The sequence below is a fragment of the Podarcis tiliguerta genome, assembly GCF_965153285.1.
Source record: "Podarcis tiliguerta genome assembly, chromosome: 17".
Lineage (NCBI taxonomy): Eukaryota > Metazoa > Chordata > Lepidosauria > Squamata > Lacertidae > Podarcis > Podarcis tiliguerta.
The window spans coordinates 32,180,264-32,206,198 of record NC_139550.1 but is presented as its reverse complement, the minus strand read 5'-3'; the positions used below and the strand labels follow the sequence as shown (position 1 = coordinate 32,206,198).

Genomic DNA, 25,935 nt, shown 5'->3' with positions numbered 1-25,935 from the left:
ATGCAAGAAACTCAACAAAAGCATCCATGACACGATGGCCACCCAACTTCTGCTTAAAAATCTCCAATGAAGGAGAGTCAAGCAGCTTCTGAGAAAGTCCATTCGACTGTCAAACAGATCTCAACTGTCGGAGGTCTCTTCCTAACGTTTAGTCGGAATCACCTTTATTGTAATTTTAACCCATAAATTCAATCTCCCTCCCCCCCCCGCCTATTTATTAAAACAAAACTCAACCACACAAAGACAGATGTTTGATGGTGGATTTCAGATTTCTTCTTATTAAACTTTATTAAAGGACATTCAACCACAGAAGCCTAGTTGCCTTCACGAAGTTAAAGGGGGCAGTAACCTTTTGGGTTGGATATAAAGCAAAGGAGCTGAATAGATCTGCAGACATGGCTGGCTGGAGAACCAGCCTTGGAGGAAGTGGAAGCCCACAGCCAACAGCAAGATCAGGAGCAAGGCCTTGGCTAATGCCCACAGCAAGCTACATGCATCCCGGAGAGTTGGGCGCTGGGGACAGATGCAGGAGAATGACCTACAAGCAGAAACAAGACACCAAACGCAAAGTCAGCTGCACAAGATGGTTGGGTTCTCGGTGGTTCTGTCTTTGGGGAGCTCTTGTTTGCTAAGAAATACCTACATGTTGCAAGGGATTCTGAGCAGTGTTCTAAGTAAGGCACACAAACTGTTCACAAAGCATGCTGGTCAGGTCTACCACATGAATTGAGATTATACCCTTGAGCCCACCTAACACTCATTTGCAGGAGACAGTACAGTGGTGCCTCGCAAGACAAAATTAATTCGTTCTGCGAGTTTTTTCGTAGAGCGAGCTTTTTCGTCTTGCGAAGCACCACGACGGGGAGGGGTGGGGAGAAGCAGGGCAGCTGCCACAGCCGGTCCTTGGACTCACCCGCGCCTTGTGGACACCGCGCGACACGGCTGCTGGAGGGCGGCGGGGCTCAGGAGCGCGACTCCGGCTGCAGTGCTGGCTGCTGGCGGCAACGGCTCCTGAGGGGAGTGCGCGAGGGCGGTGGGCAGCAGCGCGAGGCAGCCGGAAGGTCGGCAGGAAGGTGGGAGGGAGCCGGAGGAGCGGGGAAGCGAGCGTGCGACTGTCGCCATGACAGGAGAGGCAGGGCTGTTTCGTCTAGCGAAGCAAGCCCTTTGGAAAATCCGTCTTGCGAAGCACCTCAGAAAATGAAAAACCCTTTTGTCTAGCGGGTTTTTCGTCTTCCGAGGCATTCGTCTTGCGGGGTACCACTGTATTGTACGCGGTGCCGGATTTACGTACAGTAGTACCTCGGGTTACATACGCTTCAGGTTACAGACTCCGCTAACCCAGAAATAGTACCTCGGGTTAAGAACTTTGCTTCAGGATGAGAACAGAAATCGTGCTCTGGTGGTGCGGCGCAGCAGGAGGACCCATTAGCTAAAGTGGTGCTTCAGGTTAAGAACATTTTCAGGTTAAGAACAGACCTCTGGAACGAATTAAGTACTTAACCCAAGGTACCACTATATAAGCTAAACAAGCTATAGCTTAGGGCCCCACTCTCTTGGGGCCCCCAAAAAATTTAAAGGGGAAAAAACTGGGTGTACATTTCCAAAATATAAGATAAAAAACAAATAAAATAAAACCCACATACAGCAACAGTGTTTTGTGTTGTGTAGGCTCCTATGATGTAAGTAATGGGCCCCGCCTGCTAGCCTGCTCCCTAAAATATCACTGGTTTGCTCATTTCTATATATAGGATGCCTACATTCTGCATGGACTGGTTGCATGGTAGCATGTGCAAGTGTCTTCAGATACCTATTAGGTCCACAAATTACCATATAGCATATATTCAACACAAAAAACAGCAACAATTTGTTGTTGACAAAGGACAGCTGTACATGTAAAGCGCCCCATTACCTTCAGTAGCTTAGGGCTTCATCAAACCTAAATCCGGCCCTGATTGTATGGACAATGTGTCCTCCAGGGGATCCTTCTTTTCAGTATCTTCTTTCTGAGAAACCCCTGATCTTTGCAAGAATGCTAATATTCCCTTGGACACAGCCTGAAAACCACCAACCGACCACATCAGCGCGCAATGTCTGTGCCTTCCCTTCTTCTCCTCACCCCGAAATTCTCACCCCGCTGTGTCCTCCCTTGTTTGTATGATATTCTCTGATAATCCGTTTGATCACTTACCAGGAAGGGAGCTGCTCTTTGAAACTGATTCTGTTTAGTTCCAAACATGGAAGCCTTTTCTGGGAGAACAAAAAAAGCATATGTTGAGATTCAAGTGATCGGCTGAGCATGTGTACTGTGAAAAGCCCTATATTCTGCTGTAGACCAAGAATGCCCCCTAGAGCGTGGAATCTGGCACCCCTGCAGTGAACCACGAATGAGTTTTATTTCCAGATACATCGACATCTGGAGGACCGCAGGCTTCCCACCACTGATCGATATTTTTGCATCTTCCTTTTGGCAACAAGGAGTCAGATAGGAAGAAATGTGGCAAGGTTGAACACTGAAGGATTTGATTCCCTGCTACCTCAGTTGTGCTGCTTGAATTCTGAAGTTTCTGGGGTACTAAGGCAGGGTTTATATGCTATCATTTCCCCCTTACATTCTGTCTGAACCCCAAGAATGGCACTGACTTGAGCCCATAAACATGTCACGTAAACCACAAAGGTCACGTCCCCTGACTCACATGCCCCCTGCACTTTGTGCATATAATTGGTGCCCCTCATACCATCTGGTCACATGCTCGCTCCTCTAAAAGAAAGCCCCCATTCGAGGTCCCCACTTGTTCTGAAAGTAGCTCTTTCTGGAATCTGAAACAGAACATAGTATTACATCTCCAAAAGGAAAAGCTTGTGAAAGAAGCAAAACAGAAGGCAGGACAAGAACGGACACTGCGGCGATGGCATATTGTGGGCCCAAAACATAGTTACTTTGATTGTACTTCCTTCTTTCTCCCCTTTGATTCTGCTTGAACCCTAGAGAGAATGTTACGTTGATTTGTAGGTCCCCAATGCAGTATTTACCCAAACACACACACACACACACACACACACTGTAGCAAACTTTAATACTAACCCCAAACACTTGCATTTTAAGAGAAAACACACAGGTAACCCTGAAATACACCCAGGGATGTCTGTTTTTGCTCTACAAATTCCAGGCAGCTTATATTCTTAAAGTGGGAGAGAACACTTCATCACCTTCAACAACCTCTGGTGCCTGCAACTATTATTCCCGGATGGTGAGATTTCTGAGGGCCCTGTCCAAGGCCACTCAGGTGGGTTTGAACAGGCCTCTGTCATAACATCATCATCATCATTTCATTTCATTACTGCTTTTTATTTTTAAGGGGGGGGGGTCAAAGCTGTTTACAACCCCCATTAAACATCAAATAAAACAATCCAGAATACAAAATTACAGAAGAAAGACAGATATAAAGTATACATTCAAAGCAACATATTTAACAGGAAACTAAATTATCATCTTAAAGTTATTTCAAAATAAAACATTCCAAAGGCGGTCAACTACGGAATGCATATTTAATGTAGCAAATTTAACAATATGTACTGTGTGTGTCAAAAGAAAACATTACTAAAGGAAATAATATTATTTATTTATTTATACCCTGCCCATCTGGCTGGGTTTCCCCAGCCACTCTGGGCAGGTCCCAATCAAATATTAAAAACACAATACAGCATTAAACATTAAAAACTTCCCTAAACAGGGCTGCCTTCAGAAGTCTTTGGACAGTAAGATAGTTGCTTATTGCCTTGACATCTGCTGGGAGGGCATTCTACAGGGTGGGTGTCACTACCGAGAAGGCCCTCATTTAAAACAGCATAATTAGCAAGAGAATAAAACATTATCATAAACATAGACCATGCTAGCTAAACAGTTCACTCATCTAGTCAGTCTGCCTCTCCAGTTCACCATAAGCAACCATTATTGCTTTAAACTTACAGTGCCATTTCCTGTTGAGCTTCCATCACACTGTCCTCCAAGAGGGTGATGTTTCTGTGCAGCTCCTTTGTTGTTGGAATTAAGAGAGACAGAAACAAAAAAAGCAACACCTGTTTTTTACACATTAGAAATCTCCATTCTCTGAATTCCAGTTCAGTCAGGCTGCAGGCTCAATTATCCGCCATGAACTGGAGGAGACAGGAGAATTTGAGTACTATATTATATGTTATGGTTTTGGGGACGAGGATTAATGATATTTCCTAGTCCAATGATTTGGCCTGTAAAAAAAGTTCTGGATTTCCCAAGAGTATGGGAACTAATTTGGAACTACTTTGAACTTGCCAGGGCATGTCCAAGCTTTATGAGGAACAGCTGAGGGAACTGGGTACGTTTAGCCTGGTAAGGAGGAGACTGAGAAGAGATATGATAGCCAGTGGCGGCGCAGAGGAGATATGAGAGGAGATATGATAGCCATATGGGCGGCGCAGCCCATACAGACTGCGCATGCGCCAGACTAAACGTCCTTCCTTCTGCAGTGTTGGATGGCAGATTGAGAGGAGTTCCCCACCTGGACAGACTTTGCTTGTGTGATCAAGACATTGATTCCATAAAACATATTTTGCTGCACTGTGCGAAATACGAGCAAGCCAGGGCTGAACTGATATTACCCTTGCTAGTACCTTTCCTGGGAAAATCAGAGGCTCACTATGTTAGGTTCCTATTGGAAGACTGAAGAAACGCTAGAACATTAGCAGTGGCGAAGTTTTTATCGGTGGTTGCAAGAACCAATGATCCCTATCTTTAAGTCTGAACAAAATGCTTGTTTAACCTGGAGGTAGGCTGTCTGAATTGTGCATTGCTTTGTAACACTTCGTTGGGTCTCTGGACCGTAAGAAAGATTGATATGGTTGATATTTTCTCATGATCAGGAGGGTAGGACCCAAACCAAGGGATTCAAGTGAGAAGAAAGAAGATTGCAATTAAACTTCAGGAAGAATTTTCCGACACTAAGAGCTGTTTGACATTGGAACAGACTCCCTCGGGAGGTGGTGGACTCTCCTTCCTTGCGGGTTTTTAAGCAGAGGTTGGGTGGCCATCTGTCAAGGATGTTTTAGTTGAGATTCCTGCATTGCAGGGGGTTGGACTAGATGACCGTTGGGCCTCTTCCAACTCTATGATTCTATTAATCCATGATTCTATGGGATGGTTGGGCATACCTGGCTCTTCAGAGACAATCCTTGAATGGTGGTGCTGAGTTTCTCAATCTGGTGCTGTCTCTGAAACACCCATAACAAAACAGAACTCTTTTGTTCAGGTTCCACCCACAACAACAAAGTTTCCTCAACCCCTAACATTCCTCCTAGCCTTAAAGACTAAACCAATCTTACTAGTGATGATATAGGGTCTGGAAAAATATGATATTATTCATCTCTGTATATTCAAAATTACACCCTCTTTTATGTACTATGTACTTAAGTACTATGAAAAAAACAGTCTGTTTCCAGCCTTAGATGCTGCCTTCAAGTTGCACTTCCTTTGCAACACGTTCCTACAAATAAATCGTAAGAGCCGTTGTCCAAGCCATGGTAGCAGCTAGGAGATCCTGAGAGTAGTTTGTGGAGTTGAGCCTTGCTTCAGCATTAAGTCCTTCCTTGAGCCAAAGAGACAAAGTTGCCTTAACTTACCACCGGGAACATGTGTATATCGAAAGCTCAAATACATCTGAGTTTACCTGTCTGATTCTGTCGTTCTTTGCCTGCCACTTGGCCTCCCATTCAGACAAGTGCCTCTATGGAGTAAGGTTAAAAAAGAGAACATTCTTGCATTAGCAACCTTGTCATTCAGACACAAATGCACAGCCACTTACCATATGAGCTGTTTTCTATTCCTTTAGATCAGAGGTAGCCAGGTGCAAAGGCCAGGGATTATGGAAGGAGTGTGGTGCAATAAATCAGTGCATCTAACTGTTAACCAGAAGACTGGTGGTTCAAGCCCAAACAGGGATGGCTGTGGCCAGGATTCCTGCATTGCAGAGGGTTGGACTAGATGACCCTTGGAATCCTTCCTAACTCTACAATTCTATTCTCTGAACATCTGGAGGGCATAGGACTGGCTACCCCTGCCTTTGGGTCCTATTTCTGTCCCAGTCAAGTTGGCATGCAACCCTGGAAACCTCCTTTCAATTTCTCACCCTCTGAGCAAGTTGGGAGCAAAGTCCTGTGCTCCAAAAGCAGAAAGCACACCCTCAAGCATGTCACCAACAAAAGCAGGAATACCTTTGTTAACTTCTAATGCCTCCATTCTCAAAACTAATATCCCAAAGTATGTTACTATCAACACATTCCAGAATGCTCCTCCTAGCTATAGCAGTTCGAAAGCACACCAGTGCAAGTAGATAAATAGGTACCGCTGCAGCGGGAAGGTAAACTATCCTATCGGAAGGAGTACTTAGCTTCTAGGCTCTACCGTTGTTCCTGGGTTTGCGTTGTTGTTTTTTCTTACAGTTCAGGGTCAGGGGTGAGGAACCTGTATCCCTCCAGGTGTTACTGGACTATGCCTCCCATCATCTTAACTATTGGCCATGCTGGATGTGGCCAATGAGGGTTTGAGTCCAATAACATCTGGATGTCTGCAGATTCCCCATCTGCCTTAGGTATTGATATAGAGCCATCAGTTGGTCCCTATACAAAGACATACAAAGAATGTGACCTTCACCTTCAGCTCATTGCCTTCTGTTCTCAGCTCCTTTAGGATATCCTTGTTGGACTTCTCCTCCAACTGTTGCTTGAAGACCTTTGTGTAACGATAGTCAAGTCAAAGTTGATTTCTTTACAATATGCAAGTCAATTATAGTAAGAACAAAAGATTTCATGATTGGGCACATGGGAGGGAAGCAGTTCTGAGAAGCGCGCTTAAGGAACTGAAACCTAGGACAGCAATCATTTTGAGACATTTTGCGGTTAAAACTTGCACAGTGTTAAGTAGAGTTGGTCCCTTTGCCCCACCAATAAAATATTTGAAGGGGTTGGGGGCCCCAAATGGTGTGCTTGCACTGTGAGCACTTTCAAATGCTGGCTTGTGAAAAGGACTGACTGCACACAGAAAAAGAGCAGGCCTGGATTAAGGTTAAACCCATGTCTTTGGCATTGCTAATTTCAGTGGCGTAGCGTGGGGGGTGCAGGGGGGGCCGGCCGCACCGGGCGCAACATCTGGGGGTTAGGATTAGGGGGCGCAAATCCACGGGTTAGGGGGCGCAAATTACTTGCCTTGCCCCAGGTGCTGACAACCCACGCTACGCCACTGGCTAATTTTCTACTTGCAATTAGTTTTTGGTTCTTTGCTGGCTAGGTCACCACTCAAACATGTGAATTCCTCACTTGCAGTATGAAGTGGCACCATCTAGGAAAAGTTTAATGACTTGATCCTGCTGCACGGACAACCAAGGCCTTCAGGAAGACGGATGGAACCTATGCTGGTTGGTCCCAGCTAAATTTGCCGCATCAAGCAGCTCTCACCTTTTTTTCCAGTTCTTTAACAGTCTCAGCCATTCTCTGATTTTCCTTCTGCTGTAATTTAGAGAAGAGATGGAAAGGTCTAACTAAGTCTTGCTTCCCAGAGACAGATCAGACTGAGTTCTGTAGTCTGCTCTATTCAAACACACAAACCTGCACAGATTTTCCTCTTTCCCTTTCAGATTATGGGACGGGGAGGACTCTTAATCTCAGGGTCGTGGGTTCGAATCGAGCCCCACTTTGGACAAAAGATTCATGCACTGAAGGGGGTTAGACTAAATGAACTTCCAACACTACAGTTCTATAATTCTATGTCAATTCTTTTCCCCTCCTGCCACACCCACACCCACACCCCCGCACCATACATTTTAAAGTACTATGATACTACTTTAAACAGTTGTGGCTTGCCCCAAGAATCCTGGGAACTGTAGTTTGTTAAGGGTACTGAGAGTTGTTAGGAGATCTCTATTTCCCCTCCCAGAGTGGTTTAACAGCCTATCCCTCTTCCCAGGGAACACTGGGAATTATAGTTTTGTGTGGGAAATAGGAGTCTTCTAACAACTCTCAGCATCCTTCACAAACTATAGTTTCCAGCAAGGCTTAGCCAAGGGGGGGGCTGCCCTATCAAGTAAAACAATACAAATAACTGACCAATCACATTGGTTCTGCCCCCCCAAAAAAGTCCTGCCCCCCAAAAAGTCCTGCCCCCCCAACAAAGTCCTGCTCCCCTCACAAAAATCCTGGCTATGCCCATAGTCCCCAGAATTCTTTTTTTTTTTTGGGGGGGGGAGTCATGACTGTTAAAGTGGTACTTTAAATTTATGGTACAGATGTGATATCAAAGTAAATGTGTATTATCGCATGGTGTTATCTATTTGAAGCTGTATGTGCCTTATTGTTTTTGCTGTACATACTCATTAGTTGGAGTGAATGTCTTATATTTTACCCCCGAGCGTGATCAGAATTTATACAGCATAGCACTTCTGTTTCACGTACAACATTTTGTTATCCTTCAGCAATACTATAAAGTAAGTAGAAGTATTCTGCAGATGTGGGGACCTAGGGTTGAAATGTCTTCTCTAGGGCAAAGTAGTAAATTCAAGTAACTACGGTACTTAATTCGTTCCAAAGGTCCGTTCTTAACCTGAAATTGTTCTTAACCTGAGGTACCACTTTAGCTAATGAAGCCTCCCACTGCCACGCAATTTCCGTTCTCATCCTGAGGTAAAGTTCTCAACCCGAGGTACTACTTCCAGGTTAGCGGAGTTTGTAACCTGCAGCGTCTGTAACCTGAGATGTCTGTAACCTCAGGTACCTTATTTCCTCATTTTAGCAGAGCACTAGCTTAGCATGCAGTCCCAAATTTAGTCCTCCAATGTCTTCAGGCAGAGTTAGGAAAGACTTCCCCCTCAGGCCTGAAGAGCCATTGCTGGTCAGAGCCAACAGTCCTGAGCTAGGAGGACTGGGCACTAGGCAACTTCCAGTGTCTCCATCATGTTACACCAGCTCAGGAGAAAGAAAGCAAATTTAAAAATAAATTAGGTGCTTAATTAACACTGAACTCTGTTAGTATCATCATAGAAATCTATTGGGTGAGATTCATTTTTATAAACCCCATCAGTTCAGTGAGTCATGCCCCCTCAAAATTGGCTTAGGAGGGCGAAGGAGTGCAGTATGCAGAGGGAGGGAAGGAATCCTTTAATCTTGCACAGATGGAAGGTTCCTCTTAGCCAGAGGCTGAATTCCAAATGCTAGTTTTGTTTTTTCTTAAAATGTATGTAAGAATTCAGATAAGGAGCTGGGGAAATGTGCAAAATAGAAAACAACATCTCTGGACCCAGGAAGAAGCAGAAGCTATGAGCTAAGAAGCGAAACACAGAAAACAACAGTATATAATAACGTCTGCTGCGTTAATATTTCAAAATAAAGTGCCGTCACTTTTAAGTACTGTTTAAAACACTGGACTTCAAAACCTTTAACTGTTGATTCTAAAACACGGATTCCCCAACTGCGGTCTGCAGACCAGTTTCGTTCAGGTGGCATGCTGTTAAAAATATAATTAAAATCACACAGCATCTAGCACAGTGCATTATCACTGTTACAACAGTCAGAAAAATAATTTAGTGGTCTGCCAAGACCCTCAGCAATTTTCAAGTGGTCACTAAAGGGAAAAGTCTGAGATCCACCACTGGGGGCCATTTTTTGACTGGAAGGAGGCTTATAAACAACAGTGACACAACACAACGGAACAAGATTGTTTTATCTCCGCCCCGCCCCCCTTCATCCCTCCGGCAAACACACTGGAAAAAGGCAAGAAGCTGTCCTGATTAAATTGTGGGGGTGATTGTTAAACTCATTACATGGAACAAAGGGCCTTTCCAGGAGGACAAGCACCATTGGAACTTGGGCTGACCTAAGCAGAATAAAATAAGAATGCCACAGACAGGGTTATGATAATATTGTTAAGGCTTGGCTTGCTTATCTATCATGTTGATGGCCCTCCTTTGTTCATAGAAGTCAGTGCTGGCTGGCACTTTCCCACACGCCTGCCTTCAGTTCTGTGCAATGAGAAGAGAGTTACCCAACAGCAGTTAGCTCCTGAATAGACACACCCGTGATAGCCAGGTGCTATCGTGAGAGGTATTGAATTACACCAATCGCTCCTGAAGTAGGCATTTAGACTAAATCAGCATATGGTAATTGGTCCTTATCTTTGATAATGCATTTACTCTTTCCCCCCTGATGTTCCCTGAAGTCACCCTCTTCAAAGCAAGGTGGGTGGTGCTGACTTTCAATGGCAGACACTACTGAACAGAAGGACTGTGAATGTTTGCCTTAAGGCAAAAAATGGGATTTCTGTGCTAAAAGACTGACATTCTAAACAGCTAAGGCAGAGGTTTCCAACCTTTTTGAGTCCACGGCTCCCTTGATCAACTACATTTTTTCTGTAGCACCCCTGTGGAGTTCAGGAGCCCAGTTATGATACGCCATGGGTAGGCAAACTAAGGCCTAGGGGCCGGATCCAGCCCAATCACCTTCTAAATCCGGCCCATGGACGGTCCGGGAATCAGCATGTTTTTACATGAGTAGAATGTGTCCTTTTATTTAAAATGTATTTCTAGGTTATTTGTGGGGCCTGTCTGGTGTTTTTACATGTGTAGAATGTGTGCTTTTATTTAAAATGCATCTCTAGGTTATTTGTGGGGCATAGGAATTTGTTCATTCCCCCCCCAAAATATAGTACGGCTCCCCACAAGGTTTGAGGGACAGTAGACCGGCCCCCTGCTGAAAACGTTTGCTGACCCCTTGCCTGCAGAGCTGGCAGCCTCTCGCTCTTTTTCAAACACCCTCCCTTGTGGAGTGTTCCTTCAGCTCCTCTCCTCTCTCCTTGGGAGTCCTCTGAGCTGCTACTTCAGTCCCCCATCCCCACCCCAAAAAGAGGGGCCTCCTCACACTGCCCCACAGGGGCCTGGGGCTTGTCTGCCCATTCCCAACAGCAAGGGCTGGTGGACTGGCTAGCTGGGCTCCCTTGCCCACTTGCTTGCTTCCTTCGAGGCCACCTTAGCTCCTGGCAACCAGCACCCCCTGGCCAGCCCCAGAGGCACCATTTGCCTGAGGAGCTTGTAGCCAGGGCTGCTGCACCAAACAGCTGTGGAAGCCTTTGGGAGGCAGAGATGGGAGAGGACACCAGAGGGGAAGGAAAGAGGGACAGAGGCCAGTGTTGCCCACGGCACCCCTGACCATCATTCTAGGCACCCCAGGGTGCCACGGCACACTGGTTGAAAACCACTGAGCTAAAGGGATGCAACATCCATCTAATTCATCCGTGGGACCATTCCAGTGGCACCTTCCCTCCCCTCAGCAAAAATTTGCAGGGAGTGCCTAGAGCTTCATGCCACAAAGCCAGTCCCCACACCTCTTTCTTTCCATGAAACAATGACTGTACAAACGTCTACCAAAGAGTCGGGGGGGGGGGAGAGAATAAAGGAGTCCCAAAGATTCCCTGCAAGGGTCTCACTTGCTTGTGGATGCGCAGTTGGCGTTGACGGCTTCGGTTCTGGAACTCCCTCAGGGCGTCCTGGGCTTCCTCCAGCTCCTCTTGCAGTGTCCGGGTCTTCTTCTCCAGGGGTTCAAAACTGCAGAGGGGGAGAGTCAGCTGTATCCCCCAGGATCGAGTGCACCAGGACCTTGCAAGTAGTTCTACCATTAGTCAGTAAGGCCCCAGCCTCCCTGCCAGAGACTCCTGTCTCTTTCACTTGTCTGCCTAAAATATGTTCTGTTACCCCGAGCATCTACTTGACACAATCCAAGAGATATATTCCAGCATCCTTTGTAACAGTGCATCTCTTTTTCAACTCAGTGCAACAATGGGGAAATGGCTGAAAAATCTATTGACACAGGGGTGTAGTGTGCAGAGTGCCCTGGAGCCGTGGCCCCTAGTACACAGTTTTTGAAGGGGTGCGAATCAGGCAACCGGCAACCAGCGCTTACACCACTGTATTGATACCAGCCAAAGGAATAGTTGCTGCTGCTTCCTGTGAAGGTTGGCTAATGTTCAGGCACCAAACAGCCTAAAAAACTTAACTGGAAATAAAACACACCCTTCGTAAGCAAATCTAGAGCAGCCACGGACAGTGCTCATAAATTGCATTTATCCTGTTATTTACACCCAGGCAGCGAATGTGTTTAATCCTGCTAGTAGCAGCCTTCTGTCCCCATAACTGTACTCACCCCACTCCACTCCCAGATGAAATCTCTCATGAAAGATCTGGAGGGGCTGTTTAGAGGATCACTACAATTAGGGCCCATTAGCGTTTTCATCTCCATTTTGCAAATTGCAGATTGTACTTGATGGCCACTAGTTTAGATGGCTTTTTAAAAGGAGATTGGGCCAATTCCTGGAGGATGAGTCCATCAATGACTTCAGGTTGCGATGGCTATAGGCACCTTCTTGATTCAGAGGCCGTATGCCATGGGATCCCCATTTCTGCGGCCTAACAGAAGGAGAACTTGATTGTCCTCTTGCCCTTGTGGGCTTCCCACCAGCATGTGGTTGGTCACAGTGAGAACTAGGATGCTGGACTTAATGGGCTGATCTCGCTGGGGGTCTTATGTCTTTCGCATCCCTAGTTTTGGGTGCCCGCTCTGAGAGCCTCTCACCTCTTGGCCTGCAGCAAGGAGCAGAGCTGGGCCTGATGTCCCAAGAGTGCCTCATATTGGTTCTGCCAGACTTCACCATGTGCAAGTTCTTCGTGGATCCACTCCTGCAGCCAAGCGTTCTCTTCCTCAAAGTTTCTGGGTTTAGATAGGGAGAGACTAAGTGAGGACTGAGTGGTTGGTGGAAGAACCATTGTAGAATCCCCGAAGATGGCAAAAGTGATGGCTCCTCAACTTCAACTCATGCCTAAAGACAGACAACTAATGGCTGGACAACCAGAAGAATCTGGTGCAATTGGCCAACAAAATATGAAAGCAGAGTAGGGGATATTACATTATGTACCTCCATTATTCTTGTTAGTCTGTTTTATTTCATACTGTGCTGTTGCTGAGGCTACAGAAGCAAGGGAATGACTGGCATGATATTGGAAAGGCCAGGAATCTTATCCCTTTCCCCTCAGGCCATTTTTGTCCCCCAAACAAAAATTGCTCCCCACATCCAAAACTGCTTGCATACGAGCAGGCTGTAAATCTACCCTCTTAAAAACTGAATTTGTTGCTTCCTTTTCCTACCCTAAGATAAGGTGAAAAAAAAGTTCTTCCCCAACTCAGAAAGCCGTGGACTCTGCTTCACTGAAGGTTGTTTTGACAGAGGTTGGGTGACCTTTTGCCAGCGATTCTTTAGCTGTGATCCCTCCATTGCAGGGGGTTGGACTAGATGACCTGTGGGGTCCCTTCCAACTCTACAGTTCTAGGATTCTGTGCTTCTAGCTGTCCCTTACCTGCTCTACCAAACTGAGTGTTTTATATTGTGATTTAACTCTGTTAAATGCATTCAGTTGGCCTTCCTTCCCAAACTATTGATGGAGAAGTTGACCCTTCATTAATAAGAACCCCCTCTGCACCCATTCTCTGGACAATGATTTTAAACCACTAGTTCTGTACTTCCAGGATCAAAGTATACGAGATGTTACTCATGTCTTTATCCCTTTTGTGGTTGGGTGGTTTAAAAACAAATAAACAGCAGGGGTAAGGTTTAGACTATTTGCCGTTGTTTGAATTTATCCCTCCCCCCCACCCCCCACCATGTTTGCTGTATGTAAAAAGGTAAAATGTAAAAATGGACCCCTGACCGTTAGGTCCAGTCGTGACCGACTCTGGGGTTGCGGCGCTCATCTCGCTTTATTGGCCAAGGGAGCCGGCGTACAGCTTCCAGTCATGTGGCCAGCATGACTAAGCCGCTTCTGGCGAACCAGAGCAGCGCACAGAAACGCTGTTCACCTTCCCGCCAGAGTGGTACTTATTTATCTACCTGCACTTTGATGTGCTTTCGAACTGCTAGGTTGGCAGGAGCAGGGACTGAGCAACGGGAGCTCACCCCGTTGTGGGGATTCGAACCGCCGACCTTCTGATCAGCAAGTCCTAGGCTCAGTGGTTTAACCCACAGCGCCACCCACGTCTCTTGCTGTATGTAATGGAAGGGAAATTACTGCAGCCTAATTCACATCAGGACGATGGTGGGCTGTGGTGGGACAAAGTGTAAAAAAGACCCTTCCGTACTCTGCAGCCCCAGTCTGGTTCAGTCCGCACAAGGGCTAAAGGTGTGGATCACATCTCATTCACCCTCAATGCTCTACATTTGCTTAGCTGCTTTCTAGCACACACTTGCAATATTGGGTCATACATTGCTCACTGTCAGCTTCTCAAGCCACAAAGTGAAAGCTATAGGAAACGTACCCTCTTTGCTTCAGCTTGTTGTCTTGACTTGGTGCCACATCCATGATGCTCAATTCCTCAGTCGGTCACTTCCTTTTCTAGAGAAAAAAATCAACACATGTGCCAGCATGGACTTTGGAGAGACCGGCGGGAGGGGGGGAAAGTTAGCTGATTGTGCTGTTTTGGATGGGGAGGGGGGGAAGAAGTTGAAAAGGAAGAGGGAAAATTTCCACCACACAACCCCCAAGGATGGAAATACAAAAAACAGAAAGTGGAGGACCACAAAAATGCCATATCCATTCCTGCAAGTTATTTATAGAAGAAACAACAAGGCATTTACTTCTGGCAAATAGGAGCCAGTCTATTGGGACATCAATTTATTGCCAACATGCAGTCCATCTGAACAGATCTTCTGAGATTCATCACTGAGCTCTAGTTACCATCACATAGCCACAGGTTGCTTAGCAACCACCTGAACTCGGACACTCTGGCCTTGAATGCATCTCCTACTTGGTGTCCTACTATGATTAAGTTTAGCTAAAAGTTTCTTGGCTATCCCATCTGTGGGTCCCAAATTCATAAGACCTGTACACAGGCATTCTTGAAAGGCATTATTGGTGGTTTTCAGAGTTGTGGAATTTCTTCCTCTTTTGAGAGATTCAACCTTTTGCATCTGAGACAGCTTTCCTATTTGATCTGCTACCGTCATTTTCTTAACCGAGATCTTTAATCTTTGTGGGTTTTGTACAATTAAAGTGTGTTAAAATTACATGGAAATTATGGTTTGGGAGATTAATTATGATATAAACGGTTTGCTTTCATAAATTGTGTGAGACAATGTTTAAATTGCCAGACAACAGCTTAAACAGGAAAGATGGTTGCCTCAGAAGTCTGATTTTCACTCATGTGGTAGACATGAGCTCTGCCCCTTCATACTGCAAGTGTGGGTGGATCCTCCTTCTACAAATAAAATCCATATCAGGAAAGAGGGTTCTAGTCTAGCCCCTTCCCAGACATCCTACATACTGCTTTTCTAAGTGCAATCATTTATTTGTCTTATTGCTGCAATCTGAGAACAGTAATGGCCTTTGAGTAGTTTCTGTAGACAACAAACATAAAAGGAAAATTGATAGAAAGGACAATATTATAAATAAAAAGACAATAGGCGAATATAAGCAGTAAGTTTATTGGTACAAAATGGAAGAGGCGGGAAGTCATTCATTTATGAAGAATATTATGATTTTAAAATTACATCTTTATTCTGTTTTGTGTGTAGAAATATCTGCTGACTTAAGAATGATGACAATAATAATCACAAATATACTTTGAAAACAAAGAATATGTATGCTTGTAAGATGTAAAGCTATGATGTAAATATATAATTGTGAGTAATAAAAGGGGGGGGGGGGAGATTTATTTGTCTTGCAGAAGTCCCCATGTGAGCTCCCACAGGCTACCAGAAATAATGCTAACTAGGCACAAGTTTACTGTTATCAGAACTAGGCCAGAATGTACACAAAGGATCCTTGAAATCAATTTCAGTGTTTAGATAGGAGGCTGTAAGTCTCCAAGAGAGCATTCACTTCTTATTCCTTGTTCAGCACCTGCAGAGCAGGCAGAGCTGCATGATCGCAATGTGTATATGAAACAGTGGCTGTTCTCTCCTGCTTTGCGCAAATGGACAAACAAGCCAAGATGGGAACAGCTTAGTGTTGCATTAAAACCTGGGCTTGTGGCTTGTTTCTTCTTAACAAGCCAGGACTGCTAGCCAGCCTTAAACCCAAATCCTGACTTGTTTGGGAGAAAAAAACCTTGAACACTGTGCCAACCTTCTCCAGCCTGCTGTCCTCCTGATGTTTTGGGCTCATGAAAATTGGGACATTCTAGAGCTGTACCATAAAGAAGGCTGATTGCCAAAGAATTGATGCTTTTGAATTATGGTGCTGGAGGAGACTCTTGAGAGTCCCGTGGACTGCAAGAAGATCAAACCTATCCATTCTTAAGGAAATCAGCCCTGAGTGCTCACTGGAAGGAAAGATCCTGAAGCTGAGGCTCCAGTACTTTGGCCACCTCATGAGAAGAGAAGACTCCCTGGAAAAGACCCTGATGTTGAGAAAGATTGAGGGCACAAGGAGAAGGGGACAACAGAAGACGAGATGGTTGGACAGTGTTCTTGAAGCTACTAACATGAGTTTGATCCAACTGTGGGAGGCAGTGGAAGACAGGAGTGCCTGGCGTTCTCTGGTCCATGGAGTCACAAAGAGTCGGACACGACTAAATGACTAAACAACAACAATTCTAAAGCATAGAATGTCCCTATTTTCATGCAGAATGTTGGAGGGTATGCCTCCAGCCCCAAAGAGTATAGCCAGTGGTCAGGGATTTATAGTCCAAAACATCTGCCTCCTACTTTGCCTTTACACAAAGCAGAGAATAATTAGGCTGTGTGAACAAGGCAGGCCACAGCTCATTGTCAAATGTGAACACAGCCAATGATGGAATGAAGAGGGGTTTAGATTTGATGGCAATGCTAAGGAAACCCCACCTTAATGATAATGAGGCAATTAAGCCTAAACCCGAGAAGGGAGGAGAACTGTTTCTAAACTATCTAATGCTGGAATGTTTTGCAGGGGGCATTATTAGGCAAACAATCTGTAACCCTGGCAACCAGGTGGCTTTGATCAGCCCCAGAAAGGATACTGTTATCTCAGGAAGAATTTATAGCACTGGCGATTGAATTATACAAGGTTTGCAGCGTGGCTTCAGAGATAATGAGACACACCTGTAGATGTGACCACTTAGGGCTAATTACGGGTGACATTAACATGATTTTTAAAGCATGCTTAACGCTGGTACTTTTCTTTTGAAGAAAAAGCTGCTGGAGTGCCCCAACTCAAGGTCACACTCCCCTTCTGGACTGGTGCTCCATTGCTGATTCCCTACAAATATCACCAGGGGAGGTCTACACACATGGTTTTTAGCATTCATTTATCAGATTTTTTAAAACAAAAAACCAGTAAAACTGAACCAAATAGGATGGCATTTTGGTTGTAATGTGGGCCCAGTGCAAAAATTGTATGCATAAGGAACAGAGGCCATGATAAATTTCCATGTGGAAGCATCCACTATTGTGGCATTTTCAGGAACATGGATTTAGTTTGAAAACACACAATCACCAATAGAAAACACCAATGCCGCAAGTGGGTACTCAACCCATATCTAACCACACTTAAAACATGTCTATTCACTGAGGAAGACAGCAGGGGTCTGCTGACTGCAAGGAACCAGCTCCCCTACAGAGAAACCTCCTTCTTCTTCGGAAATCACTTGTAGCCGAGTAAGATTGTCTTCCATAAACACAGTTTTAACAATGAGTCCGTAGGTGACTGTGGAGGCCAATTCTGGATCCACACATGCTTCCACAGTGGGGACATAGGTTTCTGGGTGGGAGTTGATTGCTGTGTGGATTTGCCAAGTGTGCCTTCCTCTTAGCACCATGTGCATGCTAGCACTAGATTGGGTGCTCAAGGGAGGGGGATATGGGACACAGGGCTCCTGCAGAGCTGTAGCTAGGTGATCTTGCCCCCCTGTTCAGATTGCGCCCCCTAGCCATGGACAAATTAGCTCTTCTTTCCACCTCTTATCCAACCCCCCCTTCCCATTCAATTCACCCTCTATTTAAAACCCTTTCTTATAAGGCAATAATCAATATTTTTATTTATTGACATATTTATAGTCGATTTTGCGTCCCACCCCCTTGCCTGTGCCCCTGCTGGGGGCCTTCCTCACCACCCCCTAGCTACAGCCCTGGGCTCCTGCACCTTTAATGTGTAGAAGAGAGAATTTCAACCGGTATAGCTTGCAATGCAAGCTACACATCCTGAAATTTTATCTTCTAAGTAACGGTTAAAGATTCAGGAGAAGCCCAGTGTTCTTTTTCTCCGGGCCACTATAGCACTAGATCCGGCCAATCATTTTTTCCACTGAATAAAATGCAGCACACTTAAAATACACATTATGTCTGAAATCACATTTTAGAAATGTAAATCAAGGTCTGTGGTTTCTTAAAGGGTTTTTTTTTTTGTCACTCATCTTTCCGAAAATTATTGTATTCCAGAGCCAGACTAATGCAACTATATTGCCACATACAATACCTCTTAGCAAAGGCCACAATGCAGCCTTCTGGCTGCGTCTCATGACAATAGATTTATTACTCAGCAGCAGCTATCATAAACACAATTTCAACCGATTCTGTTTTTGGATTGCTGCTCCCATTTTGTAGTTTGAGGACTTTAAAATAGATGACCAGCATTACCGGTGTGTTGCCCTTCTAGAGATTTCTGTACCTTCTACCTAAAGCTGCAATCCTAACACCATTTATTTAGAAGTTGGCCTCACTGAATTCAGTGGGACTCACTTGTGAGTAGACACGACTACTATTGCACAGTTAGTGTCTAGAGTTCAGGCTGGGGTGAGGTGGGATAGATCCAACTTATACACAAACCTTAATCTACTGACATTTGAAATCTGAGGCTGTGCACAACCAGGAAGGTTCATATAATCAGTTAAATTGCCCTCTAATGTGACCATAAGTTTAAGACAAAGTTTACTTTTTTAATCAGTACTTTTTTTTTTTACCAAGCAAATTGGTAGTGAACAGGAAGAAGGCATAGCGTAAGAATAAATTGTTATATGCCTTCAAGCCCATCCTATTTTCAGTGGTTTTTTTTCTTAAAAAATGTTTAGGGGTACTCTTATTTTCCTACTCATATTGAAAGACTGCCCCTCAATGAGGTCAAACTTAATGATTCTGAGTACCCCGTCCCACCCCCCCAAAAAGCACTGCCACTCTATGGAGTGGTGAAAGGTACCAATGTGTGATCCTTCTGGTAGGGCCAAGTTATTCTTGGCATTATCATTTTGGCTGCTAAAAAGGTGAGAGGACACCAGAAATTATTAGTCTTCTAGAGGGTAGAACTCTGAGCTCTGTTGCCCAGTATCTGATCCAGCAAACTGTAGAATGAACACTTTCAGTTTTCAGCACAAATGAAATACATGAGACAGCACTTTTTCAGCCAATTAATTTTAATAAAGAAAGCTGTAGGCTTTTGCCCCTGAATGGTACTATTACTCCACCTTCCCTTTATACAGTTAGAGAACCCACAGGACGCAGTTGCCTCGGGCTGCCCACATCCCTTGGACGCCAACTCAACATATGCAAGCAAGCCGTAGCTACAGGAACATTCTGGGGGGACTGAAGACAGTGGTCTGCATGGATGTTGACTGGGTCAGAAAAGCAAAATACAGGGAGAAGATTCTATTCCCCATGAGCAAGGAACAAGCAATGTCCCCATAAACAAGCAATGTCCCCATAAACCGGAACAAGCAATGGTATGATGGGAACTTTAGCCAAACAATGTCTGATGAGCCACAGATTCCTCACCTCTGAGACAGATGAGTTGTTACCCCAATCATTCTGCAATGGCTTGGCTTTATTTCATAGAAATTAGTACATATACAGAACAGTGGCAAACTTGACCCTGGATCAGCACAGAGGAGTAGCTGCACCAGAACTCGCTAGTGCAGCCAATCCCAGCCATGTCTTTAACTGCCACACCATTGAGATGGCCATAGTTTAGGGGGAAGTGGCCTGGCTGGCCAGATTAGGACCTCTGCCAGGCCTAATTAGTTCCCTACCACAGATGCAGAACACAGCACTTGTGAAGGACAAGGGGCTACAAGCAGAGAAAGGATTATACCTGCAGTTACCCAATGACCCACCCCTACCACCCTCTTCTTCAAGACCTCCTGTTGGCCCAGAATGTCCACTGCAGTCCAGGGTTTGTGCACCAGTTACACGTGTTTCTTCACATGGAGGGAGAGGTGATCCGAACGGGAGAAAGTGCGCAGGCAGACCTGACACTTGAATGGGCGTTGCCCAGTGTGCTTGCGATAATGGCGAGTCAGCTCATCGGAGCGGGCAAATTTCCAAGCACACCCTTCATACAGGCATGGGTACGGCTTCTCACCTGCAAAAGACCAGCAACAATCACTGGAACCTTGTGCTTCTTCTGGGCCAAAAGAGGATTCTACTCACATTTACTTAACTCATTTCTATGTTTACTTCTTGTTACGTTTCTATCCCACCCTTCCTCCCAAGAGCAACAAGCATACAAATGATAAAACTAGTAAAAAAATCTATATACCCCCATGTGTTCCAATACAGATGCAGACAAGGGAAAATATCTACATAAAATGCTTGTTGGAAGAGGCTAGGCTTCACCAGCTGCCCAAAACGGAACAGAGACAGAACCCATCTAATATTTAATGGGAGGTAATCTGTGGCTTCTCAAGGAAGGCCCCACTTATTGAGTACATTGCAGTAATCCAGCCTGGAGGTTATCAGCACATGGGTGGCAGTAGCGAAGCCATCCCAGTCCATAAACAGCCATAGCTATCTTACTAGCCAACACTAATAAAAAGGTTCTCCTAGCTACTGAGGTCATCAGGGCCTTTCATGACAAAGATGGATCCAGGATCACGCCCAGACTACAAACCTGCTCATTTTGGAGGAGGTGGGGTATGATTTCATCTAAAAAAGGCAACTGAGTAGACTCACACCCACTACTGAAGAACAACTCAATCAACAGCAGTTTCCCCCTCCAGCCTTGGCATGGGTCTGGGTCACTATAGTGAAACACCCCATAGTTAGCTGCTGGGAGAGGGGAAAACCAGAATGGAAAGCAGAGTACCTGTGATGGGAATTTCCAGTGGAAAGCTGGAGTATGATTAAGTAGTGTTCAACTTGCAGGATGATACTACTGAGGACAGCATTACTAAGGAATCCACTCCCAACCCAGGGACCTCCCTCAACCAGAGCCAGGGCTTTTTCAGCTGTGGCTCCGATATGGTGGAACTCTCTGTCACAAGAGACTAGGGCCCTGTGGGACTGGACATCTTCCACAGGGCCTGCAAGACAGAGCTGTTCCACCAGGCCTTTGGCCAAGGCACAGTCTGACCCCCTCCTTTGCTAATCCTCAGAACTCTAGCCCAATGGTTGCCATTAACTGAACTGATTTTAGAATGAATTGATTTTAGAATGTATTTCAATTAATTGATTGTGATTTTATGTAAATTGTGTTACTTTTACTGTTGTTAGCTGCTCTGAGCCCGGTTTCGGCTGGGGAGGGCAGGATATAAATAAAAAGTTGTTGTTATTAATTATTATTAATTATTATTATTTTTTGAGCGGCTCTTTTTTTTACCTGTGTGAGTGCGAAGATGGGCCTTGAGGTGGGAGCTCTTGGTGTAAGTTTTCCCACAGTTGGGATAATTGCAGATGTGGCTGGCAGGCTGCTTACGGGATGAAGACTTGTGTCCTTTCTTAGGCTTGTCTGCGGCTTCCTTGGCAGGCAGGGGAGGCGTCAGGGTGCTGTAAAGGGAAGATGTAGTAGACGCAGCTGCATCTGTCTGGTAAAGCTGGAATGTGGCTTGGTAGTGGCCAGGGTAGGTAGGGAAACTGCTGCTCAGCAGACCGCAGTGCGGCAGCTGGGATTGCGCCGGTGGAAGCTGACTGCGAGACCCATGTTTGCTCTGCAAAGAGGGACCTGGGTGTACATAGGTCAGCTGGTAGTACTGGCCATGAACTCTCTGTTTTGGCTCTCCGTGGTGCTGTACTGTGGGAGCAAAAGCCCCACAATCTGCCTGGGCAAAGAAGTGCTGCAGATGATCACTGGACAATGCTAGGCTCTTATTTGGATCCATCACATTCTGGGCATATCCGTGATGGGCAGGAGGAACATAGTTCACAGAGCTATCTCCTGGTTGGAGTTTGGTGTCAAACCCTGGTACCCAAGGAGCATCAGGCACCCCTCTGTTGGTTTTGGGTAGCTTGCCTCTCATTCCCTCCTCAGTGGTTACTGGCAGGCAGGCAGTGGACACTGCAGGCTGTTCCTCTTGGCCAACCCAAGTAGCACTAGCAGTGGCTGGCTCCGAGGCAGAGAAGTTTCTCATGAGGAAGTCAACATCCCAGTAGGCTTCATATTCTTGCTTCATCTGCTGAACCCCCTCAGGCTGGGGCACATCTAAGAGCCCCCGAGAGGAATGGCCTAAGGAATCCTCCTGTTTCCACCACTGTAACGTAAACAAACAGTACAAAAAGGTTAGGCCCTGGTGCCACAACTTGCTCCTGCTGAATAAAGCTTGCACCCGTTTCCTTCAGTTTTTTTGCTTTAAACTCGGAAGCAACTTACAAAAGCTTCTAATGCGCTCCAGTGCCTGCCATTAGGGCAAAGATAATGGGCTTCTTATCAGGCCTCCTGCACAAGCTACAATTCTGCATCAGGGATAGGCAGGACCCTAGCTATCTCTACAGGGAGCTCAAAGATAGGCAACAAAAATGTTCATCAGAATATTTTGAGCCCCGGGGAAAAACCATGGAGCAAATATTTATTGTAGCTCCTGTCTTCTAATGCTCTCAAACCCACCTATCACGATCACATCCCACAGCACTGTACTGCTGTTGTATGACTGGATGTACAAGAAATTTATTTATTTATAAATATATTTTTATTAGGAATTTCAAATTAGCAGTTTTTCAAAAATACATCATCCTCATTTTCCCTATCCCCTCCCCAGAAAACAGAAAACTCTCCCCCTCCCAGACTTCCCTCAGCTCCTCTCTCTGATTTTTCAGCATTTGTTATTCTCTGCGTGTTACAGAATTGTACAGATCCTTAATTTATCTATCTAAATATTATCAATAAAAAGTTTGTGTATGTTTATTCAAAACCTGCCAAGGAGACCAGTTCATTTTGTTGTTTCTTTAAGTACTTTGTAAAGGGTTCCCATTCATCTTTAAAGTCACAGTTATCCTTGTCATGTAATGATGTAGAAGAAATTTAGATCAGGATCAGGAAGCAGAACTGAGAGGTGTCCTTGCAATGCCAAGTGCCAAAGGCCTAGCATACAGGAATCTTGGTTATAAGACAGGCATAGGCAAACTCCAGCCTTCCAGATGTTTTGAGACTACAATTCCCACCATCCCTGACCACTGGTCCTGTTAGCTAGGGATCACAGGAATTGTAGTTCCAAAACATCTGGAGGGCTGGAGTCTGCCTATGCCTGTTATAAGAGCTCTCTCCTCTAAACACAAGCCTCCCTCCTCCATCTGCTCATGAACACCTCTGGGGCACAAGGCCTCTTGCAATCATGTGATCCTCTGTGAAGGATCCAAGATGAATCACCATCCACACATGTGGAAGGTAGGTTAGTAGTCTTATTCTTGGATTGCAGAAGGGGTGGAGACCAAAACAAAACTGCAGCTTGCTTCGCCACACCCAGCAAGTTCATGGCTCAGTCAGAGATCCGAACCATGGATACCCCATGCCTACTAGTTTGTCAGTTTACCTGGCACAATGGCAGTGTTCACAAGTTTCTCTAAAAATCTAGGTCCCACCACAGTTAAAGTCAATAAACAGGCGTACAGTGATTTATAAAACAAGCAACCATTATAGATTACAAGTTTCTCCCCAGTCATAATTTCGGAGCATTGATTAGGTACACATTTTTGAAGAAAATTTAGACTGTTTATAAGGGAGAGGCAAAAGAGAAAACGTAGTAAGACTGTGCAGAAAAGAAGGTATGCTATCTTGCCCATTTCACATAAATGACAAAATTAAAATCTTAAAGGAAGCCCCACATATATCACCAGTCTCCTGAAGGACACTGCTTTCTTCACATGAGAAGGCATTTATACTGCTGATTCTACAGTGGAAGGGCAAATACATTGGCAGAGTAAGCATGTTGTTAGAAACACATGGAAATTCAATTCTACCCTAATTGTGCCAAAGAAATATTATAAAATGCAGATCCCTGCCTGGAGGAGCTCACATTCCAAACTTAGATTAGGAATTTAGGCAGGAAGAAAAACGGGGGAGACATACAAGGGCAGCAGGCATGTTGTGCCCAGAGAAGAGAAGATGAAGAATGCTATCATGTATTTCTTAAAATATCTGAAGGGCTATCACAAAGAAGACAAAGCAGACCTGTGTCTAGAACCAATAGGTGAAAATTGCAGGTAGGCAGAAACTTCCCAACAGTAAGAAAAGCGGAACAGACTGCCTAGGAGATGGTTGGACTCTCCTTCACTGGAGGTATATAAGCAGAGGCAGGATTGGAACCTTTACAATATGCTCCAATTGGAGCATATTGTTTCCAAGGTGCCTTCTAGATCCAGGATTCTCTGACTGTGGTTATAAACAACATAATGGCTTTTATTTAGCAGGTAGGCATCTGCAACTTTAAAAGCTATCCTAGGAGCCTAGCATATATATAGGCATATGCATATTACAAGAAAACATATATGGCTGTTTCAGAAAGAGTGCCTTGCTGGAAGCATGAAAACCAAGTTTTACACACACTTTTTAAAAAAACAAAAAACCTCTTCCTTTTGCCATCTTCTAACAAGTTAGGTAGAATTCAGAAGCAATTGGGAAAGAAGCAACACATCAATTAAGGACAGATATTTTATAATGCTAAGAAGCAACCTAGGGCCAAGTCAGAGACCGGTTACCCCCCTCCCCCGTTTTAATTCCCAACCCTCGGCAAAGGACACAAGCCAACAGGACACCATAAACCCCTGCTCCTCACCTGGATAAGTTCAGATTGTACATCCTGCAAGTGGTTGAACCCAGCTGAAGGTATTACAGTATCCACAAATGCCATGACCTGCAAGTAACAAACCAACTTCAAGACAAGAACGCAAAAATTCAGAGGTTTGGTCCAGGAGCGCACCTTTCTTCTCATTCACCTAAACCCTACAGCTTCTAATCTTTTTCCAAAAATAAAAAACTTTGTATTCTAATAACCCTTTCCCCTTCTTAACTCCTTCTCTCATTTGCCAATTTGGAAGGAGCGGAGAAGATTAAATGGGTCTATCAGCACCAATCAGGAGCAAGGTGGGTGGGGCTGCCTAAGGAACGAGGCGGAGCTGGGTTAATGATGTTCAGCTATTTTGCTGCACGGTTATTGGTGATTTTCTTTAAATATCTGTTTGGTGAAAGTCACGCTCATGTTTACACAGAAGTACATGTAATCATTTAAATTGGGCTTACTTCAAAGTAAGTATGTATAGGGTTGCAGCATAACAACCTTCAAAGCTACTAGAAAAGTTGGATTTAATTTTGTAACTCAATGTGGCCAGGTGGTTTTAAATCCAAATGATCCAGCTCAGTTAGATGGTAGACCCCACTGCAAACTAATCACAAATTAGTGTTTGGGATGCGTAAATATTAACCCTGAGGCATCTGAAACAATTAAGAAAGTTGAGGCACTTTAAAATGTATCAGTTTGTATTCTCCCCCACTGAAAGCTGCAGTTCCAAACTCACAGACTTCTGAGTAAACTTGCTTTACAATACAACCTCATGCCTGTTTACTCAGAAGTAAGTCCCACTGACTTTCATGGGGCTTACTCGTAGAAAAGTGAGCAATCTTATAATGCACAGGTGAAAAGAATGAGGGAAACATCCTGAGGCATTTAACCAGCTTTAATAAAGGCACGTAATTTTTTTTTTAAGTAATA

At 44.8% G+C, this 25,935-nt stretch overlaps 2 protein-coding genes across 2 annotated transcripts; both read right to left on the bottom strand.

Moving 5' to 3' along the window:
- Positions 1-250: 250 nt before the first annotated feature.
- LOC310667695 (uncharacterized protein) lies at positions 251-14,816 on the bottom strand. The gene is made up of 12 exons (XM_083420548.1): positions 14,693-14,816; positions 14,374-14,450; positions 12,640-12,774; positions 11,498-11,615; positions 7,483-7,533; positions 6,683-6,760; positions 5,700-5,756; positions 5,185-5,244; positions 3,968-4,032; positions 2,736-2,817; positions 2,189-2,247; positions 251-538 (listed from the first exon to the last, which is right to left on the bottom strand). Exons 2-12 carry the CDS (start codon positions 14,415-14,417, stop codon positions 325-327), a joined length of 963 nt encoding a protein of 320 aa, XP_083276674.1. The 5' UTR covers positions 14,418-14,450; positions 14,693-14,816; the 3' UTR covers positions 251-324.
- Positions 14,817-19,419: 4,603 nt separating this feature from the next.
- On the bottom strand, positions 19,420-25,256 carry KLF1 (KLF transcription factor 1). Its single transcript, XM_083421254.1, has 3 exons — positions 25,003-25,256; positions 21,618-22,485; positions 19,420-20,381 (listed from the first exon to the last, which is right to left on the bottom strand). The coding sequence occupies exons 1-3, from the start codon at positions 25,156-25,158 to the stop codon at positions 20,206-20,208; spliced, it is 1,200 nt and encodes a 399-aa protein (XP_083277380.1). The 5' UTR covers positions 25,159-25,256; the 3' UTR covers positions 19,420-20,205.
- Positions 25,257-25,935: the final 679 nt, after the last annotated feature.